At 36.2% G+C, this 23863-nt stretch overlaps 1 protein-coding gene across 8 annotated transcripts in view; it reads right to left on the bottom strand.

Moving 5' to 3' along the window:
- The window catches only part of DIAPH2 (diaphanous related formin 2), a 961567-nt gene that overhangs the window by 643188 nt on the left and 294516 nt on the right, over positions 1-23863 (bottom strand). For all 8 annotated transcript variants that reach the window (XM_054508614.2, XM_045880234.3, XM_054508619.2 and 5 more), the window contains 3 exons: positions 20516-20620; positions 16369-16692; positions 14068-14182 (listed from right to left, as the gene is read on the bottom strand). In XM_054508614.2, the coding sequence (XP_054364589.1) occupies positions 14068-14182; positions 16369-16692; positions 20516-20620 (544 nt within the window). The remainder of the gene's footprint in view (positions 1-14067; positions 14183-16368; positions 16693-20515; positions 20621-23863) is intronic.

Here is a 23863-nt window from a genome sequence, read left to right as displayed (position 1 = left end):
AAAAAGAGAATCTTACAACTTAAAATAACACCCCAAACAGTGTAAATCCATTGTATTTCTTACGACCATGAAGGAATTCAATAGCAGATACAGGATTTCTGCAGTGTATAGCCCAGGAGAAACTTAAGGTATGAGAAAGGACTTATATAGAATGTTTCCCAAAAGCCGAGAGCCCATTTTCTCTCTGCCAACAAAGGTTTAAGATTATCTTTGAAAAATCTTTAATAAGCCCTAGATCTGGCTATATGAAAGTTGTTCTCACTGCTTCTTTTATTTCTTATCTCTAGTCCAAGAGGATACAAATAAGCCTGAGCTAAAGTTACTGACACATAAGAAAAAGACTATTATAAAAACATTTAATTGCCTCCACCTTCCACATATACCCCCCAGAAGTTTTATACTTTCGTTCCAATCTATTAAAGCAGATAACTGAGAGCTGCTACATATATCCCATAATACTAAATTATTTAAAAAAGATTACCCATTTATACATAAAAATCCGAACAAACTCTTAAGACTACTAATTTATTAGGTCCTAACTAGCGTCTAAGTAAATTTATTTATTGGCAATAACTCTCAAGCAAGTATTATGCAATATATATATGTTGAGGCACAAATATAATCTGCCCAGCAAGGAAACTCTTAATGGTATTTAAGAAAACATTATTAAACCCAAGAGAGTTGACAATAGTAAGGTAATTGCCTTGATGTCTCTGAAGGTATTAAGAAATATAGACTTAGCACTGTAACAAAGTGAAAAAAATACTGTAATATTAGGATAATGAAGGAAAGGCTTTGTACAAATGACTATCTCTCTCAATAAAGCTTACTTAAGATATATTCAGTCATGTTCCTGAAAAATAGCAAAACTAAGAATTTGTTGGGGCGCCTGGGTGGCTCAGTCGTTAAGCGTCTGCCTTCAGCTCAGGTCATGATCCCAGGGTCCTGAGATTGAGCCCCGCATCGGGCTCCCCTGCTTCTCCCTCTCCCACCCCCCCCCCGCTTGTGTTCCTGTTCTTGCTCTGTTTCTCTCTGTCAAATAAATCAATAAAATCTTTTTTAAAAAATTTTAAAAATTAAAAAAAAAAGAATTTGTTGACTTACTTTTATTAAGTACCTTAATAATAAAGATATATTGTTACATCCTAATCTGGTAAGGTACTAAATTTTAAAAGCACCTTCAAAAGTCTTCAATATTAAACAATTTAAGAGCCCTATAGTATGGAGATGTTCTCAGGCAGATTAAACTGTTGGTCTCGGCTCAGGTCGTGATCTCAGGGTCCTGGGATCAGCCCTGCGTGGGGCTCCAAACTCAGCACAGAGTCTGCTTAAGACTCACTGCCCCTACCCCCTGAATACTCTCTCTCTCTCAAATAAATAAATAAATCTTTAAAAAAATAAAAAATAAAATAGCTGACAGTTACCTTTGTCATCATATTACCTATGGCCAACTGTTTAAATTGGTTAGAACACTACACCAAAGTAGTATGTCCAGTGCTTACCGTGTCAGTTACCTTGGTTCTTCTGTACCAAATGTGTTCAATGCTAAGTAATAAAATTAATAAACTGAATGTCTATAAACTATGAGAATTGTAGAACCATAGTCTGATCCAGCTTGCAGATACACTTAACATTTGATAATATAATAAATTACTAAAATACTTGTCATCACTAAAAAAATAAAAGCGTGTAAAATAGAATAAAAATGCCAATAATCAAAAAGAATGTGATTTGATTGACACTACAAGAACAAACGGTAAGTAAAACTGAGGAGGGAAGTGATAGCATCTTTATTATTACTATTATTGGAACAAAAGGCACCTACATCATACCAGCTTCTCCTTTCAAAGAAAACTACAAATATCCTAATAGCACCATGTGTCACAGAGTAGTTACTTTTATTGCCTTCTATTAAAAGCAATTACATGCTAGAAAACAATACATTCTCACATATTGTCAGGAGCACGTTATCAGTCTATTCTTATCACATGAAGCCAGACACAGTCAAATCTCAGTAAACCATTCAAATGGAAGGAATATTGATAAACCACAATCGTTATACTTGCCATTTGAATGCATCACATATGTTGTTTAGGCTCCTATAAAAGTAATTTAAATTAAAAATATTATCCTGAAGCCAGCATTAAGAGATGACAAAGAGCATGAAGAAATGGTGTTGGAGAGGTGGGGGAAAATCAGACTACTATTAATATTTGGCCACAGATAAACTAAAGGCAGACCACATAATGTGAAGAACTTAGCCAACTTCAATATATTTTCACTTTTTCTAGACTGGCTTTATATTGGGAGATATGCTTTGCAATATACTATAACTTTTTCATTGGGCAAATTGATTCATTTAGTTCTGTCACTTTAGGAATATATTTTTACTGGGCCCAATTAATAGAAATACATTAACACTCTACACTAAGCTAGGTAGGACTGGGTAGGCAAGAATAAGGTACTTCAAAAGGCATGATCATATATAGCCTATCATTATCCTATGGGGCAGACAATTGGATCTTGAAGGGAGATTTTTTTATCATAGAGCTTTAATAGGCACAATCACACTACAGAGGAAAAAGAAAGCATGGGCTGTGGATTCAGTCTTGTTCTAATGGACCATATCTTCATGTCTTTGCTCATACAACAAGTATAGCAAAGTTGTGAAGCATGTGGGCTGTGGAATCATCCTGCTTAAGCTTGGTTTCCAGCTCTACTTTGCTCATCTGCAAAATGGCAACAAAAAAGGTATCTACATCATAGGATAAAAAAATTAAATAATCCATGTAAAACATTTAACAAAATACCTGGCATATAGTAAGCATACAACAAACATTAACACTTGTAATTGTTAAAATTGTTAGTTTTGCTATGAGTCTCTTATGTGTATTTATCTTCAGTCTAACAGAATTCCTATCGATGGTCCTTCTATTTACTGATAATTATCCTATTTTAAAGTAGCTTAAATCAACAATAGGCCACTACTGGGGGAAAAAAAAAACACGTATCTTTCACATTTGAAAATATTAAAAATCTGTAGAATTTATATATATAAGTATATATTTACAGCTTTATATATTAACATAAAAGGTAGAATTTACATATATAAACATCCAAATAAAGTGAATATATAAAGTAGAATTTATATATATAACTATAAATATATAAATATAAATACCTAAATAAAGTGAATTACTAAATCATCAGAACTTAAATGGGCAAATTAACAAACTACCACAGCCAGACTGAATTATGTAGATCGCTGGTATTTAATCAGTCATAAGATTTTCAAAAGACAGATTCTCTTATATCTATATCACCAAATGAATTGTTAAATATACTATTTCTGGGGCTCCTGGGTGATGCAGTCCGTTGAGCATCCGACTCTTGGTTTCGTATCAGGTCCTGATCTTGAGGTCATGAGATCAAGCCCTGCATAGGGCTCCATACTCAGCATGGAGTCTGTTTGAGACTCTCTCTCTCCCTCCCCCTCTGCCCCTCCCACTTGTGCTCCCTCTCTCTCTCTCTCTAAAATATAAAAATGAATCTCTAAAAAATATATATACACATTTCCTACTATGTGCCTAGATTCTGACTTAGCACCCATACTTTCTTTGCCTTGGTACTATGAAACTAAGTACACTTAACTGTAATTCATTTGTGTGTTCACTGAACACACTTATACTTGCCAGAGGCTGTGGTACATACTGGGAAATAATAGTAAACAAAATGGAAATACTTCCTGCCTACCTGCAAGAATGTCAGTATCTGGGCGCCTGGGTGGCTCAGTTGGTTAAGCAACTGCCTTCGGCTCAGGTCATGATCCCGGAGTCCCGGGATCGAGTCCCGCATCAGGCTCCCTGCTCAGCAGGGAGTCTGCTTCTCCCTCTGACCCTCCTCCCTCTCATGCTCTCTGTCTCTCATTCTCTCTCTCGCAAATAAATAAAATCTTAAAAAAAATTAAAAAAAAAAAAAGAATGTCAGTATCTGATGGGGGACACAAATGAGTAAAGACAATTATAATATACTGTGAAGACTACATTCTGATGGAAATGTAATCTAAATAGAGGCCAAATGAAGAACTGATGAAGGTGTGTTCAGAAAGAAGTTGCAAAGTCTTCTAAGTGTCTCTGGTTCCAGGAACAAAAGAGTTCAATCTAAAGACAATTTAGGGGGAGTGAAAAGGCAAATGACCTTGAAACACATGAGGAAGAATTTAGATGTCCCCTTGAAGACAATAAGTAGTGAAATATTCCAACCATGGGAGTGCTATATTAATTTACACTTTAAGAAAGGCAATTCTGACTAGGCTGTAGAAAACTGATCACAAGGAAACAAGACTAAATGCACAAACCAGTTAGGATTCTGTTGAAGTCATCAAGGAGTTGTTGTAGCACTTGTAATTGCTGAGAAATAAAATAGTATATATCCATGTGGTAGGCAGCTTCTTCAATGGTTCCCAAAGGCTCCCTGTCTCCTGGTCTTCATGCCTTTGAGTAATCCCCTCTCCATGTGTGTATGAGGGCTAGACCTAGTTAATTGCTTCTAATCGTAAAATTAGGCTACAAAAGACTGAGTTCCTTTTTGCTTTCATTTCTAATTCATTCCTTCCTGGTGTGTGCTCTTTGATGAAGCAAACTGCCTTTTGTGAGTGGCACTACTGAGAGGCCTTGGAGACAAGGAACTGAGGGCAGCCTTTGGACAATAGCCAGCAAAGAAAAAATGGAAATCCTTAGTCCAGTAGCCCTAAAGAAACTGAATGCTGCCCAAAATCATATGGGTGAGCTTAAGAATGATTATTCCCCATTCAAGCTTTCATATTAGACCACAACTCTGACAGCCCTTTATATGCTGCCTTGTGAGGAACCTTGAGGCAGAGGACTCAGCTAAGTTCTGCCAAGATTCCTGAAACTGAGAAAATAAATGTGTGTTCTTTCAAGCTGCTAAATCTTGGGGTAATCTGTTATATAGCTATAGGTAACTAACATAATCCACAGAAATAAAGTAAGAAATTAACATTTTTTCAACATGATAGTCACACACAAAAATATGAACCTGTTTTCAAGGGCAGCTGTCTTCCTAGAAGCATGTGTTAAAATGGAAGTGATATTTTTATGCTATAATCTTGGATATCTTGGGTCATCTTCTATACAGTATCAGTACCTAGAGAGCACCTAATAACAAAATTTAGCTCACTCAATCAACACACCTACCTTACAAGATGTTAAACAGTGTTTTAAAATAATGATATGCTCATAGAAACATAGATGAGATTTGTGTTGCCAGAGGCAAGAGGTAGGAGGTAAGGAAACTGGGTGAAGGTAATCAAAAGGTACAAACTTCTAGGGCACCTGGGTGGCTCAGTTGGTTATGACACCAATTCTTGATTTCAGCTCAGGTCATGATCTCAAGGCTGTTGAGATTGAACCCCACATCAGGCTCTACACTGGGTATGGAGCATGCTTAAGATTCTCTCTCCCTCTCCCTCTACTCCTCCCCCTCCTTCCCCCCTCTAAAAATAAATTAAAAATAATACAAAAAAATTTTAAAAATATAAAATTCCAGTTATAAGATAAATAAGTTCTAGTGATGTAATGTATAGCATGATGACTATAGTTAACCATACTATACTGTATTGTATATTTCAAAGTTGCTAAGAGAGTAAATTTTAAAACGTTCCATCACAAGGAAAAAAAATTGTAACTATGTAGTTGATGTATGGGTGTTAACTAAAGTTATTGTGGTAATCATTTTGCAATAATATACATATATCAAATCAATACACTGTATATACTAAACTTATACAATATTATGTCAATTATATCAATAAAACTGGGAAAAATAAAAACAAAAGCAAAACAAAAAACAAAAATGATATAAATGAAAACTATAATAATGATAATAATAGTATCAGAAAGCATAGTTTAAAATTAGGGAAAACAGTAAAAACCACGCATTACTGAATAACCTATTAAAAAGAAAGAATTAAATTTATTCTCACTGACAAGGACAAACTGACTAAAAGGATTACTTACATATAATGCCTCAGAAAAGCTACCACATTTGAATTTCTCTAAATTAAATATATTTCTTAAATTGGAGAAACCTCTTTTTCTTACCTCTTATATCATGCAAGATATAGCCTGGAATTGCATTCACTGCCATCAATAGACAATTGGAACAAAACATAACTCTTTGTAGTTTTATATAGCTGTGTTGAAATATTCCACTGGATTTTATTATAAATAATTTGTTTGCCAAAATAAAACTAATATAGCTATAAGAATAATTCTAAATGTGAATGAGTATCTGTGTGAATTGTAAATGCTATCAACTGAACACCTGTTATTGTGCCTAATCAATACAATATTTATCAGCACAAATTACTGAAATGGAGACAGTCTCACTAACTCATAACTAAGAAGTGTCATATTAAAATAACACAAAGTGTTTATAATGTTATGAAGCTAACCCCGAAGCCCTATGAAAAACTGATTTCAATACTTTATGTATCTTATGTGCATTAATATATCCTTATGAAATGAATAAGGACATGAAGACCTCATTCCTTCATTCATTATGAGAAGAGACAGGCCTCAAGTCATAGCAATGCCTCATAAATGATAGATTCTATGCAGAAAGCACCTACAAAATCTTCAAAAAAATAACTTTATTCCCTTCCATGAAAATACAACTTCCCAGCTTTGGTTTAAGCTCTAAAGAACTGTCTTCAGCGTCAGGATAATAGGATTACATACTTCACAAGATAATATATGTGAAACTATAGCATTACGAAAGGATCAGTGAGGGGCGCCTAGGTGGCTCAGTTGTTGGGCGTCTGCCTTCCGCTCGGCCCTGGTCCCGGGGTCCTGGGATCAAGCCCCGCATTGGGCTCCCTGCTCAGCGGGAAGCCTGCTTCTCCCTCTCCCACTGCCCCTGCTTGTGTTCCCTCTCTTGCTGTGTCTCTCTGTCAAATAAATAAATAAAATCTTTAGGGTGCCTGGGTGGCTCAGTTGTTAAGTGTCTGCCTTCGGCTCAGGTTATGATCCCAATGTCCTGGGATCAAGCCCCACATCAGGCTCCCTGCCCAGCCTCTCTCCCACACCTGCTTGTGTTCCCTCTCTCGCTGTCTGTCAAATAAATAAAATCTTAAAAAAAAAAAAAAAAAGAGGGCGCCTGGGTGGCTCAGTTGGTTAAGCGGCTGCCTTCGGCTCAGGTCGTGATCCTGGAGTCCCTGGATCGAGTCCCACATCGGGCTCCCTGCTCGGCAAGGAGTCTGCTTTGCCCTCTGACCCTATCCCCTCTCATGTATTCTCTCCCATTCTCTCTCTCTCAAATAAATAAATAAAATCTTTAAAAAAAAAAAAAAAAAAAAAAAAGAAAGGATCAGTGACCTATGGAACAAAACACACAAATTACTAAGGGCTTAAGAGTCATTAAAAGCCATTGTTATGACTCTTAACTAGAGAACTGAGGGTTATCAGAGGGGAGGTGGGGCGGGGGAAATGGGTAAAACAGGTGACAGGGATTAAGAGTACACTTATGATGAGCACTGAGTAATGTACAGAATTGCTGAATCACTGTATTGTACACCTGAAACTAATAACACGCTGTATGTTAATTATACTGGAATTAAAATATTAAAAAAATAAAAATAAATTTTTAAAGCCACTGCTACAACGTAAGTAAGAGATTAAGAACAAATCTTGGTTCAAACCTCAGCTTTGCCACTTACTAGCTATGTAAAATAGACATACTGTTTAATCTCCCATAGCCTCAGTTTCTCCACCTATAAAACAACAATAATAGTATCCAGGGTTGGTGTGAGGATTAAATGAGATATGAATTTAAAATGTTTATGCATCTCTTGGGACACAGTAAATGCTTAATAAATGTGCTATTATTGCTATTAGTAGTGATGGTATTAGTGGCAGAAGTAGCACAATCACCACACTATCACCAATATGTAAAAATAGAGCCATTCTGATGCCTACTCATTTAGAAAGTGAAACTACAGTGTCTCAATTGCTCTCTACAAATAGCGATTCTTACAATTAAACAATGGCTTGCATCTCTGGCTCACAAATTCCTTGTTCCCTCTTCTACATAAAGGAGGTAATTGTTTGATTCTAGAACATGCCAACTGGAAAGGAGTGTATGTTCACCGTAAGTTAAATTATGTAAGGTATATACGGTGGTTAGTTGGCTGCCTGAAAGATTTAAGCCTTCTTGGTTTGTTTCCATATATATTAAAGCTTATAGTACAGAAGATGCATACTGTGTCATTAAGATGACAAATTATTTGTTAGGACACCAGGTCTCTCAGTACACTTTAGCACTATTTTATAGAGGGTGTGCACTCTGAGATAGACATCTCATTATTTTCAAGTCAATTCTAAGAATTTCTATATGATGAAGACAGAGATGAATTAGATTTTACCACCCTTTTCTTATTTCATTGCTTCACCAAATATAATACTCTATTAAGCAACCAAACAAGGGTAGGTATCGTCAAAAGCAGCTAGCTGATTCAATGACTAAGAAACACAATTTAAAATATGATCCTAGAGGAAAAGTGCTTTTACATAAATACATCTTTAAACTCCATTCCACCATAATTTTGAAGCTATGCCCAATATCTCAAGCATTGCAAAATTGCATTTATATGCATCTGAAATATTTATAGCACCTCAATTTTCTTTTATTATTAAAGCTAAATTACACCACAGAAATATATTATTGAAGAAGCTAAATTTTATTAACCTTTTATGTTTATTTCTTATATTTCCTCCAAGCAACATTAAAACCAAAGAAACTGCTTACAACTTCCATGCAATTTTTGTTCTTCCTGAAGCCTCTAGAGAACCCTTGAAATTCTAATTAGAATTTGCAGTTATAACCTACATTTTATTATTATTTTAAGTTTAGTTAATATTAACCATTACTTTATTTTTTTTTAAGATTTTTATTTATTTATTTGAGAGAGAGAGAATGAGAGACAGAGAGAGAGCAGGAGAGGGAAGAGGGCAGAGGGAGAAGCAGACCCCCTGCTGAGCAGGGAGCCCGATGTGGGACTCGATCCCGGGACTCCAGGATCATGACCTGAGCCGAAGGCAGTCGCTTAACCAACTGAGCCACCCAGGCGCCCAACCATTACTTTAATTCTTATTTAGTATCACTGTTATCTATAATTACTACAGATTTTTAAGGAAAATGATACTATTTTTGTAGCCTTGATGTTTATATGGCCCCAAATATCATCAAATTGAATACTAAACTAGAACACAGATACAAATTCTAACACTTACATATATAATATATATTCAAAAGTACTAATAGAGTCTTCTGAAGCTGCATCTAATATATACATATTTTTTCATTAAACCAAAGAGCATTGTGAGATATATTTTGTCACATAGCAACATTAAGCTTGTAAGAACCTACATATTAATCATGGGAACACAGAATTTGGGAACTAGAAGACCTTCGAGATTAAGAATTCATACTAATCAGGATATCCTCATATCTTGCCTAAACCACTGGTAGTTTATTCACAACCAATGCTCTATCACGTACCTGTGAATTCCCATCACGTATCTGTCTGCCAAAGGCCTCCTCAATAGTTTATAATCTAATTATTGTGCTGCTAATGCTTAAAATACAAAACCCCATTTCTTCAGTATGAAGTTCACCTTACCAGTTTCACCTCCAAGTCCCAACTCAATAGGCTGTGTTTCAACAGCTGCACCTCGCCCAGTATGTACCTCATCCCACCTCCATAATTTTCTAATGGTGTTCTCTGCCTAGAATGTCTTCTTTCCTTCTTTTCCTATTAAAATTCTACTTAAATTTCAAGGCCCAGCTCAAATTATACCACCTATGGGATCTTCATTTCCCCTACTAAAAATTAACTATATTCCCATCCTGCGTTCCTATGTAAAAAATATCTGTGTTAGCATTTAATACAACTTGACTAAATGTAGTGTACCTCTTCCTCTCTCCTTCACTAGATATTAAGTTCCCTGGTGTGGGAGGAACAAGACCTTAATTTCTCTCCTTCCCACTGAGTATAGTACCTTGTATATAATCAGTACTCTACAGATATAAATTAAATTAAATGAGAGGTACAGTCTCTCCTAAATTAGAAATAATTTGGTTTATTAATAGAAAATTAAAAATCGCTTCCTCTCTAACTCTAAGTAATTCAAATGGAAAGTATAATTTGATGGTAATTACACATATTAAGTATTTACACATGTACATATTATAGGAATCAGAGGTATTTTAAAACTTCTTTCTGGGTGCCTGGTTGGCTCAGTCACAAGTTAAGCACCAGCTCCTGATTTCAGCTCAGGTCATGATCTCAGGATCCTAGGATTGAGCCCCATGTCTGGCTCCAGCTCAGTAGGGAGTCTGCTTGAGGGCTTGCGCTCTCTCTCTCTCTCTCTCACTCTCTCCCTCCAGCCCCCCAATCTCGTGCTCTCTCCCTCTCTTAAATAAATAAATCTTAAAAAAAACTTCTTTCTATTCATCAACCTAAAGTACTTTGAACTCTTAAGTTAAACATTTTCTTAACATAGGCTAGTAATGCTTTCAGTGCATTTAGGAAGAACAAAAAATAAGCTCTCCAAACCCCTTGCAATAGGAGAAAATTCTCAGAGGTTCTGGAACACTGGGTCTAAGAGCTTTGGAAATAGGCCTTAGAAACAATGAGTGTGTTCCTCCTTCCGGAATGCAACTAAGTGAGTGGCAAGCAAAAATGGGAAAGAAAGTGCTTCCTGGAGCTAGGAAAGCCAGGGAAGTGTGCTTGGAGTTCACTGGAGCCAGAGCCTCCTAATTTCTTACTGATCCTGCCACCTTTTGGCCAAATTATGAATCAAGACCCTGCAAGTGACAAGGAACTTTAGCTGTTATAGTAAGGTCAATCAACAGTTACTAAGTGTCATTGAAATAAATGGGAATGTTGTATCATTAAAACTTGTTTTGGCTACGCTATTTATGTCTGGAATATGCTATGATGCTTAACTGTTCCTTTAAATGTCCCTTTGAAAAATAAATCTTAGTAAAAGTAATATTACTGAAAGGTACTCCTGACCTGATTTGTACTCAAATATTCAAAATTAGGAAAATAGAAGCAGTACTAGTGTCACACATAAAATTCAAAGAATCAAAGCTAAGAAGAACAAGAATGCAGTGTTCTTAGCAGTGAGTAGATGAGAGCCTTTATATAATTTTTATTAGGTTTTAGCAGCTGCAGTAAGAATTGCTTCTATTGTAACTGATTGGCTCTATCAAGTGCTGCTCAGAAGAGCCGGAAATTCTCTTGCTGAATTAACAGCTGGATTAAGTGTCAACAACTAAGGCAAAACACACACACATACACAGCATCATGTTAAATGAAAGGGAAAAGGGAATTAATATTTGTTAAGTGCCTACTACACTAAACACTGTGCTGGGTGCTTTAAATATATAACCTTATTTAATTCTCACAACACTACTAGATAAACATTAGTCTACTCATTTTATGGATGAGAAAATTCAGTCTCAGAGGTTACAAGTATTACAGCTGAAATGCAAATAAGTGTGACTCCATTTCCTCAGGCTTTTTCCACTATATCACACTACCTTTAGAAACTCTCTAATGGATTTTATACTTACCTCTATGTCTCAAACGTAATTTTCTTCATTTGTAAAATAGAGTTGGACTTAATCATTTCTATGGTCCAGACTAACTCTAAAATTTCATGAAATCTATGATTCTTGTGGGACTCAATACAAAAAACATGGAGAGGGGCGCCTGGGTGGCTCAGTCATTAAGCGTCTGCCTTCGGCTCAGGTCATGATCCCAGGGTCCTGGGATCAAGCCCCACATCAGGCTCCCTGCTTGGCAGGACGCCTGCTTCTCCCTCTCCCACTCTCCCTGCTTGTGTTCCCTCTCTCGCTGTGTCTCTCTTTGTCAAATAAATAATAAAATCTTAAAAAAAAAAAAAAACCATGGAGACGTAAAAGAACAACTGCTCACTACAAATGTGCAAAGAACTGAAGGGAGACGTTCAAAGAAGAGTAAATAAAAATTGCCTTTGAAGGTAATAAAAGCTGCTCACCTTCACTCCAAATTTAAGAAGTCAAAATTAAAACATGGATGATTTACCATTTTCACCTCTGAGATGGACAAACGTTGTAGGGAAACAGATACTCATATATATCTTAGGTGCCACTAAAGACACAAATTCTTTGGAAAGCAATTTGGTAATATATATCAAAATTATAAATGTATACAGCATTTTGTCCAGGAATTTCACTTCTAGAATTTGTCCTATAAATCGATCTTATGTGCACAAAGGTATATGCAGATACACATTTATCCCAGCATTGTTTGAAATACCAAAGAGACTGGAATTAATCTAAATACCCATTCACTGGGGACTGGTTAAATAAATTAGGATAAGTCCATACCACCGAATTCTATGCAGTATGCCAAAGGAACATAGTAGATGAACGCAAGCTATTATGGATAACATCCAAGTATATAAAGTAAAAACAGCAAGAAGTAAAAAACAAAAAAATGATAAATACACATATGCATCTAGAAGCACAGACTATTTCTAGGAGGCAATGTGAGAAATTAGTAACAGTGGTTTTCTCTGGGGAAGAAGCTGTAAGTCTGGAATTAAAGGGATAAGCTTATCATGCATCCTTTTAAAAATTCTTTTTACTATATGAATACTGTGATGTAAGCATTTTTACCTTTTTTAATTAAAAAAGGTGTTTATAACAAACAGTAGTCTCTGGAGTCACTCAAGAACCCTTTAAATGTGAAGGTTACTTACAAGAAAAAAAAAAGAATTAATGCCAGGAATTTTTAACATGTCAAATTTCTTCTAATCACCTCTGATTTCTGTGTGTGTGTGAATTTCAATCTACAAGCAACAACAAATACAGCACAAGCACCTCCAGTGTGCAAGATATGATAGAAGGTCTGAAAAGGAGTATTTTTTACCTCTGTCTCTCGGTCTCTCTCTCTCTAACTTCCCAAATTCAGAGTCTCACATTCTAGGGCATGTTGTGACAAATCATACAAATCAATGGTAAAGTTGCCAATTCCGAGGGCATGGCCATATGGAATATATCAATTTCTTAGTTGTGGAAACTCATCCAGACTAAAAAGATCCTATGCTTATCTGAACTATCAATTCCGCAATAATTAGTAAAATAGTAGTTAAAATACCAAAAATTCACAAACCCTAATAATTATGAGATTGAGAAGTTATCTATATAGTATCAAAATTACATGTGAAATTCATAAGAGGTTAAGTATCTAATCATAAACAAAGCACTCTATTTTCAAATCAGTAAAATATAATTATTAGGTACCAGATTTTGATGTTATTCCAGAAGATTTGTGTTAGGAAAAAACCATAAAATTTCCTAGGAAAACAAATTGATAAGGAGTACAAATGTAAGAGGAAAGACTATTTATGCACTAAGGGCCAAATCTTATTCAAATTTCATGAAAACTTCTGGGCCATTAGTATTCTGTTACACTGTTTTCTCTTATATAGTAAATTTACAAATTTATTTCCTCTGCTTCTCAGTAAAAATAATAACTATAATAGATGGGTATACCTCACATATTAAACAATAAAAATAAACCAACATTTATGAAAAATAAGATTAAAAGGAGGGGTGCATGGGTGGCTCAGTCGGTTAAGCATCTGACTTCAGCTCAGGTCATGATCTCGGGTCCTGGGATTAAGCCCATGTCAGGCTACCTACTGAACGGGGAGTCTGCCTGTCCCCTCCTCTCTCCCTCTGTCCCTCCCCCGCTTGTATGTGTGTGTGTGTGCTCTATCTCTCTCAAATAAATAAAATCTTAAAAATAAAGAAAATGAGCTACCCTCCTTTAGTTGCTGGGTAAATTCTAGTAAATAACTTAATCAATTTATGTTTGACTCTGTCCAGGTTGGAAAAATTATACATGTATACAATACTAGAAATTTTTAGCAAAGCACTGAATTCAACAGATCAGAATAAGAAATTTATATTTTAAAAAATAAGATGTACCTTTTATCTGGGTAGCAAAATTCAGTGCCAATTTTGCAAAGAGATCAGGATTTTCAAACTTGTCCTCCTTAACTTTTAACCAGACACAGTTCTCAGATAATTCTTTGGGCTCAATCTGAAACAAAAATAACAAAGATAAGTATCTAAATTATTACTGCATATTTAATTCTTCAAAGAATTCAATTTCACCAAGATTGATAGTTCCTTTATTTATCTACCTACTAAATCAATTTCAGGATCTATCAAAATAACATTTAAGTAAATATTCATTGGGGAAGTCCCAGAATTCTATTGATGTACAGAAAAGATACACAACAGCAATTAGTCATATAGCAAATTACATTTAAAAAAGTCTTCTGGGGGCACCTGGGTGGCTCAGTCATAAGCATCTGCCTTCAGCTTAGGTCATGATCCCGGGGTCCTGGGATCAAGTCCCACATCGGGCTCCCTGCTCGGCGGGTAGCCTGCTTCTCCCTCTCCCACTCCCCCTGCTTGTGTTCCCTCTCTCTCGCTGTCTTTCTCTGTCAAATAAATAAAATCTTAAAAAATTAAAAATAAATAAAAAAGTCTTCTGGAAGGAATCTTAAAAATAGTTTAGTAAATCCCTCCCCCAACTCACATATATTTTTTTCTCCTCCTGGATTTTTAAAACTGAGGAAACTAAAATTTAGAAAAGTGAATTAATTCTCCATATTTACTGACCAGAGTGAAGGTAATAACCATAATAGCTGACAACTTACATACCTCCTATAATGTATCAGGTGCAGTTTTAAGTGATCTGCATATATTATGTAATCTAACCCTTATAATAATCCCTTGAAGCAGGACCTATTATTATCTCCATGTTAAAGATGAGGAAACAGCCCCAGAAAGTTTAAATGGCTGTCCAACTAGTAAATGGCAAAGAGGGGAATTAAACCCAGGCAGTGATGCTCCAGAGAATTGTGCTCTTAACCACTACATCGAAACCCAAGATTAGAACTGTACATTTTCCAGTACATCATGATGCTTTGTGTTGTATAAGTACCATTTCACTGTATGCTTAAATGCTAAATGAACATATCATTAAATTTATACATAGAGACAACTGGACCAACAGCATCTGGATCCTATAGTTTAGTGGACTGTACCTAATAAAAAATAACTACATTCCAAAAACATTTGTACCTCATTTATGAGCAAAGCATAAGTATAGTCTTAACTTAAATACTGGTTTAACCATGATTCTGGTCAAACCAATTTACTATGTAGATACTGTCATATTTCACTCTAAGTATGTTCATTAGAAGATTAGTTCCTACTAAATAGGCACTGTGTCAATCTTGATAAGAAGCTTTTTACGAGACATATTCTTATAATAATAAAGCAAAATAGGAGTGCCTGGGTGGCTCAGTCCGTTAAGTGTCCAACTCTTGATTTCAGGTCAGGTCATGATCTCAGGGTCATGAGATCAAGCTCCATGTCAGGTTCAGGCATGGAGGCTTCTTAAGATTCTTTCTCTCACTCTCTCTCTCCTTCTACCTCTACCCCCCTCGCATTCTCTCTAAAAGAAAAAAAAAAAAGCAAAATAACATTCAAAAGAAAAAAACCTCATAAATTACATTAAAAAATAATTAGGTTATGTCACTACAGAATGCTGCCACCTATTCCATACTATCTAAATATTTAAAACTAAAACAAAAAAGGGATGCCTGGGAGGCTCAGTTGGTTAAGTGTCTGACTTCAGCACAGGTCATGATCTCAGGGTCCTGGAATTGAGCCTGGCATCATGCTCCATGCTCAGTGGGGAGTCTGTTTGTCCCTCTCCCTCTGCCCCTCCCCCTGCTCGTGTTCTCTCTCTCTGATAAATAAAAATCTTTAAAAAAAACTAAAACAAAAAAATTCTCTAAGAACAAAAATAACTAAGATAAAAAAGCTCAGTAATAATAAAGATTATATTTAAGAATGTTGTAGTACTTAAAACAGTACAAGAATCAAAATCATGTTTCATTTGGTGATATATTTTATATATTATTCTCTAGCACCATTTTCACTTTGGTTTTCCTTTTGACTTCTACATTAATTTCCAATGATCTGTGGAGTTTCCAATTCATAGGGTACTAGACTGAAAGATAAACATAAGATGGTGAACTCACAAAGGAAAGCATGAGTCAGCAGTCATCTTCTCAAGCAGTATGCAATACTTATATGGAGCAACAGTTATTCACATATTAATGATCAACTATGGCTGGACAAAGACAAAAATAATCTAGTCATAAAATATCTGGTCAAATACTCTAGTCTAGTCATAGTCATAATCACCTTTGACCAATTGATTCTCTTCATGGGCACCTCAGGTTTATACATTTTTTTCTGCTTCATCCCATAAGGCAAATCAAGTGCTGCTTCTGGGAAAGGAGGAATTCCTCCTCCAAGGGGAAGTGGTGGAGGTCCCCCAAACAAAGGTGGTGGTGGTGGTGGTGGTATACCAATCATTCCAGGTAAAGGAGGTGGAGGAGGAGGGGGAGTTCCTCCAGGTAGAGGTGGTGCTGGTGGAGGTGGCAGCGGTGGGGATGACCCACCACCTGGCAATGGAGGTGGTGGAGGAGGGCCTGGAATTCCTGATGAACCTGAGAGTCCATGTCCCTGAAACATATGTAATACAATGTTTAAAAGCTTTCAGTAAAATATAATAGCAAAGAAAACTTATCAGTAGACATTGGGGGTTTAAGATTACATACACTTTATTTAATTTAGTAACATCAAAGGGCTTAACAGTAACTGAAAAAGACTCCCATAGATTTTTGATAAGCATTATAAACTCTGTACAAGGACTACTTCTGCTAACACACTATAAAAGTTGGCATCCTCAAAGATTTTGTGAAACACCCCTCCAAAATAATGAAAAATTACCTATCATTATAAATACATGCAAAGAAGTACTGAAGTGACTTGAGCCTATTAGACTAGCTGGTTTGAATATGGGATAATTAATACAATCATAGGTCTGATTCCCTTGGAGCCAATTAGCTTTACACAGAGTCTATCACATAGCACCAGTAATTTAGTAGTCTTCTAGTCCCAATAATTAATACTGAGTAACATAACATCCATTTGCATGGTAATATATGTTTATCAATGTTTTTACAGCTATTATTTTTTTTTAAAGATTTTATTTATTTATTTGAGAGAGAGAGAATGAGAGATAGAGAGCACAAGAGGGAAGAGGGCAGAGGGAGAAGCAGACCCCCTGCTGAGCAGGGAGCCCAATGTGGGACTCGATCCCGGGACTCCAGGATCATGACCTGAGCCGAAGGCAGTCGCTTAACCAACTGAGCCACCCAGGCGCCCACAGCTATTATTTCTTTTCATTGTTATTATAACCCTGTAAAGTAAGTAGGGCATTTTTATCTAAACTTTATCTCACTGCTTATAGATGAGAAAAAACATAACTACAAAAAGGTTAAATGACTAACCAAAGGTCACAGAGTCTGAAATGTGGTTAAGATTTGAATGTGGGTTCTTCTTATACCTAATGTAGTCCTCTTTCCACTATAGCAGACTATCTCCTCATGGAGTCACTTGCCATGAAAAGAATTAATTCAAACAGATTGGATGATGAGGACAGTATAACTTACTTCTACCATAAGAAAATGACTTCAACCTCATTCTCTAATGATAATGGATAACAGATGAAGGACAGTATCTCATTCCAAACTGTTTACTTTTTAAGTTAATCTGTACCTGTTTCTTTAAACCATTGCTGGTTACAATGGTTCACTTCTAAAATAAATGAATATGGGCGCCTGGGTGGCTCAGTTGGTTAAGCGACTGCCTTCGGCTCAGGTCATGATCCTGGAGTCCCTGGATCGAGTCCCACATCGGGCTCCCTGCTCGGCAAGGAGCCTGCTTCTCCCTCTAACCCTCCCCCCTCTCATGTACTCTCTCTCTCTCATTCTCGCTCTCTCAAATAAATAAATAAATGTTTAAAAAAAAATAAAATAAAATAAAATAAAATAAAAGAAAAGAATATTAAAGTGAAGTTGGTTATTATAAACATTCCTAAGAAAATCCTACCAATGAACAGATGTATTTGTAATCAAGATATGACATTAGATGAACTGAATGAAAAGTTTAAAATTAATAAAATTTCTTGGCATAGTGTCATTTTTATTTGGGAAGAAGGTCTTCTTATCTTTACTAATACGAATTTCTAAGTTGGAGTACTTAATTGTACTAACTAAACTTAGAAATGGCTTTACAAAATAAATAAGTTGAAGCATATTTTAAGAATAATCAATTTAAAGGACTGACCTATGTATAAGAATATTAAAAATTAATAATCATAGAATCATGGAAACGTTTCTCATAATATTTAATATGCACTGTCCAATATTTTATTCATATGTATGATGTTTATGTGTGTATATACATATATGCAACTGAAGTAGTTACACACTCAACAAATAACAATCCTCCTCTGGAATGCAATCCTCTCCTGAAATTAGTAAGTATTACAATATGCAAAATTATTTTCATTTTACTTTTAATGTAGCAAAATTATAGAAAACAGCCAGATTTTTACAATCTTGACTGAGATCAAAGAAATTATGGAGAAAATCAAAATAATTTTTCTGAAAAGTTTAAGAAATTAGTAATTTACAAGTTTTATGTATAAATGGATTTGTTGAATACTTTGAAAGGTAAAATGTATATCCAATTTTTTATTGAAAGAGATCAAAATTATATTTGTTAACATCAAATTTTTACTCTATTAGATCATATCTATGATATGAAACTTGGGGAGCCATAAAAATGCTATCACTTTTAAGGGATTTTACTCAAGTTAAATGCATATTTCACAAATTTAATAAAGAATCTCAAATAAATGCCACCAGCCTTTAAAAATCAAATCGTATCAGCCCTTCTCTTCCCTCTCATGAACAATTAGGAATGCAACAATTAAATTAGGCTACAATAGAGTATTGAGAATTGAATATAGCTAATGAATAATTTAGTATTTGGCACAATTTTGGGTACACTAGAAAGGACTGTGTGACTCTGCATTTTTACAGATCAGTTAATTTAATAATAAATAAGCAACTACTCACTAAATAGTAAGGCCCTGTGGTAGGGTGACATTGAGGAATGTCACCATGGGTGGGGGGCAAAAACAAAAAGAAACTGAGTTCTCAGAGATGTGAAAAGGGAAGGCAGATGATACAAAAAAGGAGAAAGACTTAATGAAATAAATTATCAAATATTATAGGTAACTGAAACAGACTGAGGGTAGGAAAAGGCACTGCATTGAATAATTTGGAGTTCATCAGTGACTTCTGAAGTCATTTCTCAGTAGACTGATGGATACAAATCTAGTCAATCAATAAACATCTACTGAGCATGCACTATGTTAAGAGCTGTTAGGGAAAAAAAAAAAAAAAACACAGGCCCCAAATGGCATCAGTTAGGCTGAGTCCCCAAACCAGAGCTTAATACATAATCTAACTGCAGTTTCAACATCCCCAAGAAATAGTCTTAACAGATGAGTCAGGAACTTTTAAATCAGCAGACAATATGTCAGCCACAGAAGTCCTCTCCAGCCCTTAATGGTAGATAAAGTAATCTGCATAGGACCTCTTGCTTTTCCCCCTAAGGGAAAGTGGCAGGGCCTAAAAGATCTTTTCCTTTCCCTAATAACTTGTTTTCCCACCCTCTTTTCATAAAAACCTTTCATTTTGTACAACCCCCTAGAATTCCCCTCTGCTTACTAAATGGAATGATGTCAAATTCATAATCATTTAATAAAGCCAAATAGACTGTCAAAATTTATGTGGCTGAGTTTTGTGTTTTAGTGAACATTTTTTTCTTCCATTTTATTTTCTCAATCATTGTTTTCATTAATGGGCTTTGTAGGTTAAAATGCATAGTAAAAACTAAAAAGAAAAAGCATACACAGAAAAAGGACATTATTCTCACCAACACTGATAATCTTCCATTTCTTAATAACCATTTAAAACATAAAAAGTGCTGAGGGTATTTAAAAAATAAAAATAAAGTGTTGAGAGGACTTAATCAGTTCTAAAGTTTAGACACCATAACTAAGATCTTGAGTGTATATGAGTGCTTCTCATCATAGGTGATGCAGCAGGAAATGCAAAATTTCTAGGTTTTGAAATTATGCATCCAACTTTTCAAATCATCAAAAAATTTTTGCTCCTGAACAGTCTTGATTGTGTAATATAGTCCATTAAAACTATTCAGGGAAGTTTAAGCAACTAATACCTTATTTTTATCCAAACAGTAAAATTATTTATTATCCTGGAAAATTAAATCTGTAGTTATTTCAACTAAAATGCAAAACTGCCAAAAAGTCTGCTTCTGGTCACATTTTTCCTTACATCTAACAAGATAATTTTCTACCATCAAACTCACTGTGACATGACATAAAGTCTATACCTTCTTTCATTACCTGGGTTCGAAGTTGCTGGATTTCTGTTTCAAGCTCTTTAATTTTTTCTTCTCTTTTTTGAAGCTCAGCTTGAGCTTCCTGTCGAGCTGTGAATTCTTCATCAAACTGCAATGATCACCACCATAAATGTACACTTAATAACATAGTTTTGAGAAAGTTTTAAACAACTTTATGTATTAGATAAGTGGAATGTCTTTTGCTTTATTGAATTCCCAGGTCATTCAGAAAATCAAAGCTCCAGATCACTTTCATAACAATTAAGCACACCTGTTGAGGTGGGTTACTGATTATGGTGCTAGTAGAGAGGAAATATGGCAGCAACCCAAGGTAAAAAAAAAACCATTTTCACACACACACACAAAAAAATTTTTTTAAGATTTATTTATTTTAGAGAAAGAGATAGAGACAGAGAAAGTATGTGGGGTTTGGCAGAAGGAGAGAATCTTCAAGCAGACTTCCCATTGTGTGCAGAGCGAGACCTGGGACGCCATCTTGCCATGCATGAGATCATGAACTGAGCCGAAACCAAGAGTGGCATGCTGAACCAACTGAGTCACCCAGGCGCTCCCTGAACAAAATTTTAAAAGGGTGTACTGAGAAGTCTCTCTTCGCATATAATGGACATTTATACTGTTCTGTTATTGAAAAATAGGTTTCAGAATCATTTTCTTTAATGTTTCATCCTATACATTTAACTTTATCAAATTAGAAAATGAAACCTAGAGATGCCTGTGTGGCTCAGTTGGTTAGGTGTCTGCCTTCGGCTCAGGTCATGATCTCAGGGTCCTGGGATCGAGTCCTGCATTGGGCTCCTTGCTCAGTGGGGAGCCTGCTTCTCCCTCTGCCTGCTGCCCGCCCCCCCGCTTGTACTCTCACTCTCTCTCTCTCTCTCTCTGACAAATAAATAAATAAAATCTTAAAAAAAGAAAAAAAGAAATGAAACCTAAAAATTCACCATCAAGCAGTTCAACTCTGTAACTATATTTAACCTTGAAAAGAGAATACACTTTTAGAATGCTCAAATGATTGTACTTTAACACAAATTATAATATTTCTATTACAATCTTAATTGTCTAGCATCCAAAAAGTGGTATTCCACAAAATCTGACAGTAGAATGATATATGGATAGCCTAAATGGAATTCTCCTTCAGATGTTTAACCAAAACACCTACATAAAATACTAAAAGAGAGAAAATGAGAGGTTAAATTAAGATGTGTTGGGGGAAGGAGTTAAGATGGTGGAGGAGTAGGGGAACCAATGTTTGCCTCAACCTTCAAATACAACCACATGAATATCAAGTCTTTATGAATTCAAGAAATCACTAAGAGGACTGAGAGACCAAACTGCACAACTACAGGAAGAGAAGAGCCACACTGTGGAAGGTAGGAGGTACAGAGACGTGATTTAGGGTAATAAAGAATTACAGATGCTGTAGAGGGGAGGGAGCCAAATCATGGACAGAGGAAACAGAGTGGAAGAGTGAAAGAGAGAAAGCACAAAGTGCACAGAGGATCACACACCAAGAACACTTCCCCAAAACCATACACTGGGAAAATGAGAGGGGCTGATTATCATGAGTTTTTACAACCAGCAGAGCTAAAAGACTTAAGATTTAGAAGTCTGCACCATGGCCATTGTGGAGCCTGGGGGATGCAGTGGTACACCTGTGTAGGAGGCAGAGGCCTGGGAGCAGATGGCACAACCCGAGGATCCCCTAGGATGCACTAGAAGAGAAAGTTCCTCCTTCTTGGAGTGTATCTGCTAGAGGAGTCAATGCCTCTCCAGGGACAAAAGAGCCATCAGGTGGCATTGTGCTGCCCAGTTCCTTAGCATAGGGAAAGAGACAGCTGCTGAGGGCAGCTAACCTGGATGCTGGCTTTCTGCTGCACTTTCTAAACTTCAAGCTCCTGCCTGTTGGTGCAATTGCACTTATGGGACAAACTGACGCCAGCCCCAGGGTGGTGTGACACTCCGTCAGAGGATCAGCATGGGTCCATGCTTAACAGATACCACAAGTTATGAGTTTTGAAACTCAACTGATGTGCCTGAGATAAAAGACAGGAGCCCTGCACTGCTGGGGAGGTAATTGGCCTGGATACATGAAGGGTGAATGCAGGGATTTGAGGGAAGCCTGGAACACACAAGAAGAGACATTTCGCTCCTCTGTCAGGGATTCCCAGACACTGGCAAGCATGAACTCCCCACACAGCAGAGGCCTGAGGTGCCTACACCAAGCCCCACCTCCCTGTGCTCTGCAAAAGCTTCTTTACGAGGGCAAGTGTTCCTGAGAACCAATGCAGGGGGGCACACCCCCAGAACACCAGCACAAATGCCCCACATGCACCAAGTCTACTGACCATAGAGTACTACAAAGCTTCAACTCTAATGGAAAGAGGATCACGACTCTTTTAACAAGCAGACCAGAGCACACCTAGGAAAAACTCAACACATAATGCACAAGATCCAAACACTCTCCATTTGAGGCAAGGAGAAACTCTGCAGAGGACTAACCTGGGGGAAAAGCAGCCAAAAAACAGCAGCAGAGTGTACACAGCATACACCAGAAGCAGTTCCTGAAGTGTCAGGCGCTGGAGTGTATATGACCTCTCCTTAATAAAGCTATTACTCTCATGAACAGGAAACATATCAGGCTTTACTAACACACAGAAGAAGACAAGAGACCTAGACCAAATACCAAAATGGAAGAATTCATCCAAAAAGAAAGACCAAGAAAAGGCCATGGTCAGGGATCTACTAGAAACAGATACAAATAATATACCTGATTCAGAATTCAAGAGAAATTCATAAGGATACTATCTCGGCTTGAGAAAATGACTGAAGACATCAGGGAGTCCCTTATCAAGAGATAAAAGACTGAAAAACTAGTCAGGCCAAAATAAAAAATGCTATAGCCGAGATGTGAAACCCACTGTGTGTAATTATCCACAAGGATGGAAGAAGCAGGGGAACAAATAAGCAATACAGAAGATAAAGCTATGGAAAATAATGAAGTTAAAAAGAAGGAAAGAAAAATGTTCGATCATGAATGTAGACCTAGGGAATTTAGCAGAGTCCACAAACCACAATAACATTTGTATTATAGGAGTCTCAGAAGAAGAAGAGAGAAAAACGGGGCATAAAATTTAATTGAAATAACAGCAGAAAAATTCCCTAATCTGGGGAACAAAACAGAAATCCTTATCTAGAAGGCACAGAGAATACTGACCAAAATCAACAAAAGCAGGTAAACACCAAGACATATCATAGTAAAATTTACAAAATATAGAGATAAGGAAAAAATCCTAAAAGCATCAAGGGAAAATAAATCTAAAACGTACAAGGGAAG

This window comes from Mirounga angustirostris, unplaced genomic scaffold, assembly GCF_029215605.1.
Source record: "Mirounga angustirostris isolate CCGP_5_RB_7025 unplaced genomic scaffold, mMirAng1.0.hap1 SCAF_11, whole genome shotgun sequence".
In the NCBI taxonomy this organism is placed as follows: domain Eukaryota; kingdom Metazoa; phylum Chordata; class Mammalia; order Carnivora; family Phocidae; genus Mirounga; species Mirounga angustirostris.
This window is presented reverse-complemented; position numbering and strand designations above follow the sequence as displayed.